This window comes from Choloepus didactylus, chromosome 8 (genome assembly GCF_015220235.1).
Source record: "Choloepus didactylus isolate mChoDid1 chromosome 8, mChoDid1.pri, whole genome shotgun sequence".
Taxonomy (NCBI): Eukaryota; Metazoa; Chordata; class Mammalia; order Pilosa; family Megalonychidae; genus Choloepus; species Choloepus didactylus.
Window position 1 is genome coordinate 120,973,082 of NC_051314.1, and position 13,781 is coordinate 120,986,862.

Below are 13,781 nucleotides of genomic sequence, written 5' to 3' on the forward strand. Positions count from 1 at the left end.
CACCTGGCTCTGCCGGCTGCGGCCGCACAAAGAGAATGGTAGGCAGCGGCCCTGCCGAGCCGCAGAAAGTAGTCCCGACCATGCCGTCTCCAATGTTGTTCGACGTCGCTCACGCCCTTCGCGGGAAGGTCTCCTGGAGCCAGCCCGAGAAAGAATCCCATCGGAATGCGCCGCCGTGCGGCTTACCCTATTCCAGAGCTGGCCGCGGTAAACTCGCCCCTGCTCTTCCGGCAAACCTGCCGGGGTCTCCAAGCAGAGGCCGTGCGTGCGTTCCCCTCTACTTTGCATAACTGCACGGGGGGTGGTGCCGAGGGAGGGGACTCGTCCGCGCGCAGGGAGACGGTCGCGACGTTTCAGGTGGCGGCGGCTGCCGCCGGCCATATCCCTGCGCCGCTGCGCAAGGGGAAGAGGCTAAATGAGGAATTGCGCGGGGGAAGCGGGGCTACCCGGGAGGCGGCGGCGAGATGGAAACAGACGCTGGCGTCGTGCGAGCCCGGGGCAGAGCGGCGTGGTAGGGAGGGCGGCGGCAGCGCGCGCGGAGCTTTGACGTCCCCCTTTCTTTCTTCTCACTCTGGAAAGCTGGGAAGCATGAACGTGCAGTCCTGCCGCTGCGGCGGCCGCCCTGGCTCCTCGCCTCCCTCTCCTTTGGCCGCCCCTCGCCGGTGAGAGAAGAGAACGCGAGAAGGGAAGATGGGGGCCGTCCTGAGGAGCCTCCTGGTCTGCAGTTTCTGTGTGCTCCTGAGAGGTGGGAAGAGTTGGGGGTTGGGGATGGGAAAGTTGATGAGATTTGGGGGGACGTGGCCGTGTGTGTGTGTGTGTGTGTGTGTGTGTGTGTGTGTGTGTGTCTGGGGGGAGGGGAGAGAGGGACGGAGGAAAAGGGGAAGAGGAGCGAGGAGAGGCCTGGTTGTTGGGAAGGAGAGAAAGGGGCCCGGGAGAAGGGGCTGTTCAAACTCCTGGCTACAGTGCAGACCCTTGCCTGGGTTTCCGGATCTTATCTAGCCACATTTGAGCCTCGATCCGGGCCGCTTGTTTTGGTGAACCTTTGGAACCCCATTTCCCCGGTTCTAATGGAATGACTGAGTGTGCGTGTCTTTCTGCCGGGAGTCATCAGGGAAAAAGAGTCTTGTGTCTTTTAAAATGTAAAAGGTGTTTCGATGTGGCCTTCTTCCTCGTAGTCCGCACCTTTTCCGTGACTCTTAGGTGGACTTTTAGAGCTCTCTTAATATTTTTCCAGGCCTTGTTACAACTAATAATTGGCTTCCGTTTGGCATGTAATGATCCTGGGTGAGAGCACAGTTGGAAAATGATTCCAGGGTTATAGGTCGAGCGTTTCAGCTTTGGGAGTCTTCTGAGCTTCAGCCCATAATAAAACAGAAACGTTGCCTTTAATCCCCGGTATTCTCCCGGGTATCCAGAGCTTGCCCCTATTTTCGGAGCATGCAAGTGTACAGTTGGCAGTAAATGCGAAAGTCATCCTTGTGTGAAGAGGGACCTGTCCCGGGACCTAAGTTATCATTTGCTACACACCCCTGGGGACTGCTGCTTGGCACTTTGGTAAAGAGGCTGTTCTAGGTTACTTTGCTTCGAGAATCGCGTAAATTCGGTGGACCTGTTGTATTTTAAATTGGCTTGCAAAGCTGAAATATGCCCTGTGACTTTTGTTTTGTGACAGTCCACGAAGATTTTTTGACTGGCCGACAAGATTTGCGGCAGCTCTTCTCAAACTTATTTGTGTTGAACAGGTGATGAGTCTGAAGCTATTGAGCATTTACTAGCAAAGGAATTAAAAATTGGCTTGTATTTTCGTTTTAGAATTCTTGTGTTCATGGTCACTTCTTTTCAAATATGGGACCTCTTGAGTCTATGGAGAGATTTTTAGCCGTTATTTAACCAGCTAAACTTTTAAGTCCTCAAAAACGAATTGAAGCTTACAGATACTCAATTGTTGCATTATTACTTATTGATGTTATAACTATTGATACTTAAAAATAATTATATTCTCTATGATATATTCCAAACTGTCTGTTTCTGCATATAAACCCAGTAGGATAGTGGTCATTTAATTTTCATGGCAGAGAATTAATTCAGTGTTATGTATACAAGAGGTATAATACATGTTTATTTATAGCATACTCCATATTGAAGGGGGGTTTTGTTACAGTTGTGACGAACAATTAAATTTAACACAGGACTGTGTATATATGTATTTTTAAGTAGAATGTTAGTAGTGTTAACAAATATGAGAACTAGCTGCTTGGTTAGTGTCTTGGAGAAATCTAAATCCGTAATCTGGAATGCTTCTAGTTGTCCCATTGTATTTCTTAGAGGGGAAGGGGGTGATGTAAATGCTGTTTGTTTATTTAATAGGTTTGTTCATAAGTGGATTTTAGATAAGTTGTACTTGAAGTAATGTTTTGCAAAAAATGTTATTATGTAACAAGACCTCAAGGGGTAATAGATTAAATTGCCTTGTTTCCAGTAACAAAAAAGTTTCCAAAAGTGGAGCTTTCATTTTAATTATAGCATAATAATGGATAAGGTGGTCTTTGAATTTAACAGTAGTTGACTGAGTGCTATCATTTGAACTAAATGTCTCTTGATGTAAAACATTTTTGTTCATAATTTAGATTCTCTCTTGCATAATGTGTCATCCTATTATGATAGTTACACTTAGCCATTCTTGGATTACAAGGACAAAAATGTGATTAATTTGTTGCTTTAAGGCCATTTTCCTTTACAGAAGAGTTGGAGTTTTAACAAGGGAGGATGACACATGTGAGAGTGTCCGGGGAGTCCGAGTGTATGAGAGAGTCTGGGGTTAAATTAATAGCTAAAAGCCAGGGAATAATGTTATCATGACTGCATCCATATTCCTATTACCAGGTGACAAGGTGTAATGGAAAGATTTGAGGATTTCATCCCTAAAATCTTGGGTTTTAAGTTAAATAATCTCTTCATTTACAAGTAAGGAAACTCAGATTCAGAGAGATCTTAAGTTGATTAAGATCCTAGGGTTATAAATGGTAGAGCAGGGATCTATTATTCATTCTTTTAGTAGTGCTACAAAAAAGTGTTGTTCATTCTTTTAGCAGGTATGTGTGGAATACCTACTATTTGTCAGATTCTGAGAGTATAGTATAAGGAAAACAGACATGTTCCCTGCTCTGAGGGAGCTCACAATCTAGGAAGCATCCATACCATTTTCCTAGTGCCTTCCAGGTATGTATTTAGTTCGATTAGAGAAAAAGGTTATATGTCTGACTTTTTAGAGGAAATATTTTTGATAAGGATATTTGAGTTTTTTTTTTAATTCAATTTTATTGAGATATATTCACATATCATACAATCATCCGTGGTGTACAATCAATTGTTCACAGTACCATCATATAGTTGTGCATTCATCATCTCAATTTATTTTTTGAACATTTTCCTTGTACCAGAAAAAGTAAAAATAAAAATAAAAACTGAAAGTAAAAAAAGAATACTCAGATCATCCCCCTCTCCCACCCAATTTTTCATTTAGTTTTTGTCCCCATTTTTCTACTCATCTATCTGTACACTGGATAAAGGGAATGTAATCCACAAGGCTTTCACAATCACAGTGTCACCCCTTGAAAGCTACATTGTTATACAATCGTTTTCAAGAGTCAAGGCTACTGGGTTGGAGTTTGATAGTTTCAGGTATTTACTTCTAGCTATTCCAATACATTAAAACCTAAGAAGGGTAAGCTATATAGTGCGTAAGAGTGCCCACCAGAGTGATCTCTTGACTCCATTTGGACTCTCTGAGCCACTGAAACTTCATTTTGTTTCATCTCACATCCCCCTCTTGGTCAAGAAGATATTCTCAATCCCACAATGTCAGGTCCAGATTCATCCTCGGGCGTCATAGGATATTTGAGTTTTTTAGTGCCCCCGTGTGTGTAAATCTGTGTATATGGTATCTCTTACTTTGAGAAGCTTTTGTGGTTATATAAAAATGCTTTGCTATTTACCTTTTTTTTCTTTTTGATGGGGTGGTTGGTAGATACTGCCAGGACAAGCCATCTTATATTACTGTAGAAGTGACCCTTGGAAAGGTTTTTTTCTTTGGAATCAGTTATTAAGAAGTCTTTGGGAATTAGAATGAATTTTGGAATAGGCTTTAGGAGAACTAGGTTGTTACTCAAAAATTGGCCATTAGCCTAGCTTTGTGACCTGGGGTAAGTCACTTAATCTCTATATACTTTATTATCTTAATTAGGATAATACATCCTTCTTTTGGAGAGTTGTAATTCATATGTTCTGAGAAGTCCTGAGATAAAAAGGCCAATTTTAATTTTGTTTAACCCAGTATTTCCCAGTGAATTTTATCATAACTCCTTTTAGTATCCCACTGAACCATTATTCCAATAAACATTCTGGGAGAGCCTAGACAAGATAATTCTTTAAAATATTAGGTTGAACCATGTGAATTGTTGATATTTGATCATTTCATTTAGTTTGATCTAATACTTTCATCCCTACTTACTCATTTGGTCTTAGGTTTGTTCATTTGGCTAGGAAATAATTGAACTGGTTAGGAAACTTGAAGGTTTCAGGTCATTATCGGCAGGGCTAACTAATTTCCTGTGGCTCAGTTTTTCGGAGTTTTTTTCTTTGCTTTAATTGGAGATTTTCTCTATTTCCTAAACTGAAATAGCTATGCTTGTTTTGGCTATCAGAAAGGACTACTGTTTTGAATATCAAAGGAAGTTCTGTGAAGGGGTATATAAATGGCAAGTATTTTGTATGACTGTGTATTTTTGTCTGAATGACTTGAACTTGGAAATGGGTAACTTACTCTGAGAAAAACCATTTTCATTGTGGAAATTTTATTAAATGTTTATATTCAGAGAACAGTATAAAGAAGGGCAACAGAGCAGAAAGGCATAAACTTTGTTGTCAAACAGACCAAGTTCAAATCTTTTGCCTCTTTATGTAGTCTTGGATAATAACTTACTTAGCTTTAGTTTCCTCTCCTTTTAAACCAGAATAATACTTTGCAGGATTTTTGTGGGAATTGAGGAGATAATGTTAGTGAAGAGGTAATACACTCAGTAGTAGACACTGAATAAATGGTTGCACTTATTTAGATACCTAAATTAAAAGAAATATTAATGCTCAGGAAAGACCAATAAAATATTTAATTACTGCTGTATATGGGACAGTTGATAGTTTTAGGCCAGCGGATTTTGAACTTTCTTGACTGTTCTGAAACTGAAACAAAATCTTCATTAAATACTTTCACTTCTGAGGTTTTCTGTTGTTTTATATAAAATGAATGACCACTATCTACTAAATTTATTTTACCCTCTAAAGTGTTGCAACTTTATCACTGTAAATAAGCTAAAAATAGATAGTTCAATTGATTATGGTACTTATTTCCTTATTTAAGAGTTAAGAATGGGCAAAATAATTTTTCAAACATTGTGAAAGAGAAATATTATTTTTCACAAACTTTAAAAATATTCACTGGATGGGTTTCTTTCTGCAGGATGGGTAGCTGCTACACTGAGTTGTTATATTGCAAATTTTAACGCTGTATGAGAGTGTTTACTTACCATCTGTAAAACCAGTCCCATCTTAATGAATGGAACAGGGTTCCGTGTGAATAACTTTGACGTTTAGTGAAGTACATGGAATAGGCAACCTAAGAATAGAGTATTTACCTTTGAAATTGTTTATTTAAAGTACAGTTTGTCAGTATATAAATCAGAAAATAGTGCTATTTGATATTTTTAGCACATACTTTTGTTTCTCAAGCTGTTTGTGTTATTTGTGGGAGTGACTGTCCTCACAAAAGGTTCAAGACATTGAGGAGTGAAGCTAGGAAATAGTAAAATGTGCCTGGGCTCTATTTGATAGAAATTACTGGTATTTTGATGCTTTGATTGTATTGGTTGCAATTTAATTGCCAGTTTTAGTTTTGTGATACTTTGCTTGGAAGAGTTTTGTAGGGATGCTTAGAGATTTTGAACTATTTTCTGGAGGAGATTGGGGATTAGAATTGAAATCACCATATTTTTAGGCAAAAAAATCAGAAAAAATCAGATTTGTTAAATGAAATTAAACCATATCAGATCTAAAGTTGTTGATTGGATTCTCAGTGAAGATGAAAACATGAAGATGAAAATGATCAGCAGTATTTATTTGTTTTTCAAGAAAGTGGTCACCCAAATATTGGAACTTATACCTTTATCTAATTGTAAGTGTTTGAACAGGATGTTCCTTTCTCTGATGGCCTTGGTTAGTCGTTTTATCACTGCTAGACCAAAAACACAGCAGGTAAAAGATATAGGGATAGGAGTCTTCCTTATTATTGGTCAGCTTTATTGGAAGGTGTAATTTAAATATATTTGTAGCTCTGATTTAAATATACTATATTTTGCAAGTCTGAGAAAGCTGGAAGCTTAGCTTTATTAGCATGAACTCTTAGCTAAACATTATGTAGTCTTTATTCATAATAGTTTCCTGATTTTTGTTAATGAAGAAAACAGCCCTTAGATAAAAAGTTTCTTGAGAATAGAGATTATATACCATAATATACCAGAGCTTTTTATCTACATAGTGGGCATGCTAAATTTTACATTTAAAACAATGTAAAAATGTATGAATTTTCATGACATTTATATGCAGCTTTATTTTATGTTTTGTCACAAATTATTTGACACTGTTAAATTATGAATTTATAACCACCATAAAGTTTTCTTAGCACGAATTAGGTGTGGAAAACAGACTAATCAGAAATACCAGCATGTTTATATCTGAAGTTATATTTGAAAGGTGCATTGGGTAATGTGTTTTCTTGTTTCAGGAGGTACTGTTGCATTGATGATATAATTAGTGTGCTGAAGTTCTCCCTCCACCCCCATTTTAAAATTGAGATGTAATTCATGTACCGTAAAACTCACCATTTTAAAGTGAACAAGCCAGTGGTATTTAGAATATTCACAAGGTTGTGCAATAATTACCACTATCTACTTCCAGAATAGATTCATTAACCCTGTAAGCCAGGTACCAGGCCAGATTTCCCAACAGGACTATAAGCATTGGCTCTATAAAGTCAGCCTTGACTCTTTGAAAGTGCCTGGTCATTTCTAATTAAATGAGCATCATTTTCAAATGTGACATTCCAGTGAAAGCCTTTGTGTGAAACCTGTGTTTCCAATTATATCCTGTTAACAGAGGCAACAGACTCTTATTTAACTGTCTTAGCATAAAAATAAGAATATTCAATGTGAGTTTTTGAATTCTGGAGGGATCAAATAGGGTGAAAAAGATAAATGTTTGTTTCTTGCCTACAAAAGCATAGTCTACTGAATTGCTATGACTTATAGATAGCTTAAAGGAAAAGAGAAAGGGATTCCTTATATTCAGAAAATAGAACATTAAAGCATCAGTAATATTTTAAAGAAAACCCATAATCATTCTTCATCTGTTTATTCATTTCTAAGCAAATAATTTTTGTGCTGCTTGATCTTGGGTTAGCAGTCTTATAAACCCGTCTACTTTTTCACTAGAGTTCTGAAAATCTGGACTCAGTGCACTGATGTGGTCTCAAAGTTATTTAAGTGATGCCATCAGAAGTCTATGCCCTAGTACCTAGCAGAGTCCTTTTTCATAGGTTTTTGAGACAATCTTGTTGAAGACAAGCACTCGGGCCTGTAGCTTATTTGCAAGCACTTCAGGGAAGCATCAGAGTAAAACAAAAAAACTATTTGTAGATAAGTTGGCTTAGATTGATGGTGGTTAACTTATTGTTCATAATTTCTAAAAGTGAAAGATCTGATGAAAGTTCGTTAAAAAATGCAGTTTACAAGGAAATTTGGTTATTTTTGTGTCATGCAAAACAAAGTCAATCCAAAAAACTTTCAGACAAAATATTTATAAGCATAAGGATTCATCTTATTTTTGAAAAAGAGTAGATATTACACCTAATTTATGAATTTGGATGAACATAATCTTTGCAGAGAAAAAAAACTTCAGGTGTAATATATAATAATTCTGAGGTATAATATGCCATGGAAAATATCAAGTATATGGTTAGAATATATCAAGATTATCAAATAAAAAGCATCTATGGAGTAGGTCCTACATGTTTGTGTATTAATATTCCATGGGTAAGTGATATGAATCCCCGGTTGAAAACTACTGGCCTAGAATTTACTGGATTCAAATTAAAGAAGTCAAATTTTGACCAAGTCAATAAATAAATAATGGGCAGTTTTGAGCATTTACTTGGTACTTTAATACAAAATCCTTTTAGGTTTATGACAAACATATTTTTAGATCAGGTTCTGGAAAATTGCTTTTAAATATTAGTAAATATGCTTAGCATTTTACTATGTGCAGTGAACTGCACTAAGCATTGGGATAAAATGCGTTACAACATATGGCTCTTGTTCCCAAAGGGCTGAAATCCTAGTTGCGATAGGAAATATGCTTTAAAAAATGCTAATGTCAAATAAGTGGTAAATAAAGGCTCAGAGAAGCAAAGCTGAATTAATGGGAAGTTTCATGGAGTAGAAAAGATTTGACTCTGGCTTGGAAGGAGTTAGAATTGTGTGTAGGGAAAATGGGAGAGAAATAGAGTGGGGAAAAAAAAGATGAATAAACTCATGATGGAATATGAGTGTTCACGGTTTATGTGTAAAAACCAGTGTGTATGATCCAGAGATTATAAAAGAGAAGTTTAGAGTGATAGGTAGAAGTCATATAATAGAGAGCTGAGGTTTTGAGGCTTTATATTTTAGGCACTGGTGAATCAGAGCAGCTTTTTGAGTAGCGTAAAGTTGAAGTATTAGAAGGAGGGAAGGAAGAGGGGGTGTTGAGATCACTTACTGTTAAGGTGGTTTAAGTGTCAAATCATGAAGTTCTAGAGTAGGATAATGGTTGTAAAAATGGGAAGGAAATGATAATTATAAAGACATGCAAAGGAATCAACAATACTGAGTGCCTGGTTTACTGGGGAAGAGGGAGAAATAAAAAATGGCTCTAAGGTAGGCCAGTAAGATTAGGAGAATGGTGATACCAGTGACAGAAGGATTTTTTTTTTTTTTTTTTTTTTTGAAAAGGTGAGGACTTTAAATTAATGGGAGGAAGAGATGGCCAACAAGATGTTATAGATGAACAACTAAGGGTTAGACTAGAGATGGAAGTTTGGAAATTACCTGCGTAGAGTTGGTTGTTGATCATGTGAACTTGGCTAATTCCCTCTTCTACATTGTCTCCTTTGGGGAACAACAGAGTCTTTGTGATGTTTATGTTTAGGAAGTGGGAGGAAGATTTGAAACTCGAAGATAAAGCATGGCCAGAAAAACAATAATAATGGATAGTACAGAATAAGGAGAGCATTCTGTATAGGTAAGGATATGGTCAACACTGTTGAATGCTGCCCAGAGGTCAAGAACAGTGATTGAGAAAAGGCAATTGGATTTGGTTATGAAGACTTGGAGGAAGGAGTTTGTTGAGTGATGGGTAGGTAGGTAGACTAAAGGAGCTAATGAATGGTGGCATCATGTATAACAATGTTACACAATTTTGTGATTAGGAGACAGGTAGCAAGGTTTGGGTTATTAAAATGAAGTGTTTTTGATAGAGACCTATGTTTGTGGACAGAAGATAGAGCAAAGTTGCAAGGGAGATACGGAGCCCTGAATTCCAAGTGTTGCATTCGCCCTAGAAAGGAGGAATGAAAGGAACTTGTCTTTTTTTTTTAAATCATTTTATTGAGATATATTCACATACCACACAGTCATACAAAACAAATCGTACTTTCGATTGTTTACAGTACCATTACATAGTTGTACATTCATCACCTAAATCAATCCCTGACACCTTCATTAGCACACACACAAAAATAACAAGAATAATAATTAGAGTGAAAAAGAGCAATTGAAGTAAAAAAGAACACTGGGTACCTTTGTCTGTTTGTTTCCTTCCCCTATTTCTCTACTCATCCATCCATAAACTAGACAAAGTGGAGTGTGGTCCTTATGGCTTTCCCAATCCCATTGTCACCCCTCATAAGCTACATTTTTATACATCTGTCTTCGAGATTCATGGGTTCTGGGTTGTAGTTTGATAGTTTCAGGTATCCACCACCAGCTACCCCAATTCTTTAGAACCTAAAAAGGGTTGTCTAAAGTGTGCGTAAGAGTGCCCACCAGAGTGACCTCTCGGCTCGTTTTGGAATCTCTCTGCCACTGAAGCTTATTTCATTTCCTTTCACATCCCCCTTTTGGTCAAGAAGATGTTCTCCGTCCCACGATGCCGGGTCTACATTCCTCCCCGGGAGTCATATTCCACGTTGCCAGGGAGATTCACTCCCCTGGGTGTCTGATCCCACGTAGGGGGGAGGGCAGTGATTTCACCTTTCAAGTTGGCTTAGCCAGAGAGATAGGGCCACATCTGAGCAACAAAGAGGCATTCAGGAGGAGACTCTTAGGCACAAATATAGGGAGGCCTAGCCTCTCCTTTGCAGCAACCGTCTTCCCAAGGGTAAAACTTATGGTAGAGGGCTCAACCCATCAAACCACCAGTCCCCTATGTCTGTGGTCATGTTAGCAACCATGGAGATGGGGTAGGCGAATACCCCTGCATTCTCCACAGGCTCCTCAAGGGGGCACTACATCATTTTTTTTTCCTTGTTTTTCTTTCTTTCTTTTTTTTTTTTTAACTTTCCCTTCTTTTTTAAATCAACTGTATGAAAAAAAAAGTTAAAAAAAAAACAAACATACAATAAAAGAACATTTCAAAGAGACCATAACAAGGGAGTAAGAAAAAGACAACTAACCTAAGATAACTGCTTAACTTCCAACATGTTCCTACTTTAGCCCAAGAAAGTTACATAATATAACAACCTTTCTGTGAACTTGTTCCTACTATATCCATCAGAAATTAACAGACCATAGTCATTTCTGGGCATCCCCAGAACGTTAAAAAGTTTATCTGTTCTTCTTGGATTATTGTTCCCCCTTCCTTAATTACTCTCTACTGCTAGTTCCCCTACATTCTACATTATAAACCATTTGTTTTACATTTTTGAAAGTTCACATTAGTGGTAGCATATAATATTTCTCTTTTTGTGCCTGGCTTATTTCACTCAGCATTATGTCTTCAAGGTTCATCCATGTTGTCATATGTTTCACGAGATCGTTCCTTCTTACTGACGCGTAGTATTCCATCGTGTGTATATACCACATTTTATTTATCCACTCATCTGTTGAAGGACATTTGGGTTGTTTCCATCTCTTGGCAATTGTGAATAATGCTGCTATGAACATTGGCGTGCAGATATCTGTTTGTGTCACTGCTTTCCGATCTTCCGGGTATATACCGAGAAGTGCAATCGCCGGATCGAATGGTAGCTCTATATCTAGTTTTCTAAGGAACTGCCAGACTGACTTCCAGAGTGGCTGAACCATTATACAGTCCCACCAACAATGAATAAGAGTTCCAATTTCTCCACATCCCCTCCAGCATTTGTAGTTTCCTGTTTGTTTAATGGCAGCCATTCTAACCGGTGTTAGATGGTATCTCATTGTGGTTTTAATTTGCATCTCTCTAATAGCTAGTGAAGCTGAACATTTTTTCATGTGTTTCTTGGCCATTTGTATTTCCTCTTCAGAGAACTGTCTTTTCATATCTTTTGCCCATTTTATAATTGGGCTGTCTGTACTATTGTCATTGAGTTGTAGGATTTCTTTGTATATGCAAGATATCAGTCTTTTGTCAGATACATGGTTTCCAAAAATTTTTTCCCATTGAGTTGGCTGCCTCTTTACCTTTTTGAGAAATTCCTTTGAGGTGCAGAAACTTCTAAGCTTGAGGAGTTCCCATTTATCTATTTTCTCTTTTGTTGCTTGTGCTTTTGGTGTAAAGTCTAGGAAGTGGCCGCCTAATACAAGGTCTTGAAGATGTTTTCCTACATTATCTTCTAGGAGTTTTATGGTACTTTCTTTTATATTGAGATCTTTGGTCCATTTTGAGTTAATTTTTGTGTAGGGGGTGAGGTAGGGGTCCTCTTTCATTCTTTTGGATATGGATATCCAACTCTCCCAGCCCCATTTGTTGAAAAGACCATTATGGCTCAGTTCGGTGACTTTGGGGGCCTTATCAAAGATCAGTCGGCCATAGATCTGAGGGTCTATCTCTGAATTCTCAATTCGATTCCATTGATCTATATGTCTATCTTTGTGCCAGTACCATGGTGTTTTGGCAACTGTGGCTTTATAATAAGCTTCAAAGTCAGGGAGTGTAAGTCCTCCCACTTCGTTTTTCTTTTTTAGAGTGTCTTTAGCAATTCGAGGCATCTTCCCTTTCCAAATAAATTTGATAACTAGCTTTTCCAAGTCTGCAAAGTAGGTTGTTGGAATTTTGATTGGGATTGCATTGAATCTGTAGATGAGTTTGGGTAGAATTGACATCTTAATGACATTTAGCCTTCCTATCCATGAACATGGAATATTTTTCCATCTTTTAAGGTCCCCTTCTATTTCTTTTAGTAGAGTTATGTAGTTTTCTTTGTATAGGTCTTTTACATCTTTGGTTAAGTTTATTCCTAGGTACTTGATTTTTTTTAGTTGCTATTGAAAATGGTATCTTTTTCTTGAGTGTCTCTTCAGTTTGTTCATTTCTAGCATATAGAAACATTACTGACTTATGTGCATTAATCTTGTATCCCGCTACTTTGCTAAATTTGTTTATTAGCTCTAGTAGCTGTATCGTCGATTTCTCAGGGTTTTCTAGATATAAGATCATATCGTCTGCAAACAATGACAGTTTTACTTCTTCTTTTCCAATTTGGATGCCTTTTATTTCTTTGTCTTGCCGGATTGCCCTGGCTAGCACTTCCAGCACAATGTTGAATAACAGTGGTGACAGCGGGCATCCTTGTCTTGTTCCTGATCTTAGAGGGAAGGCTTTCAGTCTCTCACCATTGAGTACTATGCTGGCTGTGGGTTTTTCATATATGCTCTTTATCATATTGAGGAAGTTTCCTTCAATTCCTACCTTTTGAAGTGTTTTTATCAAAAACGGATGTTGGATTTTGTCAAATGCTTTTTCAGCATCTATTGAGATGATCAATTGATTTTTCCCTTTCGAGTTTTTAATGTGTTGTAATACATTGATTGTTTTTCTTATGTTGAACCATCCTTGCATGCCTGGAATGAACCCCACTTGGTCATGGTGTATGATTTTTTTAATGTGTCTTTGGATTCGAATTGCAAGTATTTTGTTGAGGATTTTTGCATCTATATTCATTAGGGAGATTGGCCGGTAGTTTTCCTTTTTTGTAGCATCTTTGCCTGGTTTTGGTATTAGGTTGATGTTAGCTTCATAAAATGAATTAGGTAGTGTTCCATTTTCTTCAATGTTTTGAAACAGTTTGAGTAAGATTGTTGTCAGTTCTTTCTGGAAAGTTTGGTAGAATTCCCCTGTGAAGCCATCTGGCCCTGGGCATTTATTTGTGGGAAGATTTTTGATGACTGATTGGATCTCTTTGCTTGTGATGGGTTGGTTGAGTTCTTCTATTTCTTCTATGGTCAGTCTAGGTTGTTCATATGTTTCCAGGAAATTGTCCATTTCTTCTACATTGTCCAGTTTATTGCCATACAGTTGTTCATAATATCCTCTTATAATTTTTTTAATTTCTTCAGGATCTGCAGTTATGTCACCTTTTTCATTCATTCTTTTGTTTATATGGGTCTTCTCTCTTTTTGATTTTGTCAGTCTAGCTAGGGGCTTGTCAATCTTGT

At 37.8% G+C, this 13,781-nt stretch overlaps 1 protein-coding gene across 1 annotated transcript in view; it reads left to right on the forward strand.

Moving 5' to 3' along the window:
• The first annotated feature begins 439 nt into the window (after window positions 1–439).
• LRP6 (LDL receptor related protein 6) overlaps window positions 440–13,781 on the forward strand; it is a 219,998-nt gene continuing 206,656 nt past the window's right edge. The window contains exon 1 of the mRNA XM_037845616.1: window positions 440–745. Within this exon, the coding sequence (XP_037701544.1) occupies window positions 691–745 (55 nt within the window). The 5' untranslated portion in view covers window positions 440–690. The remainder of the gene's footprint in view (window positions 746–13,781) is intronic.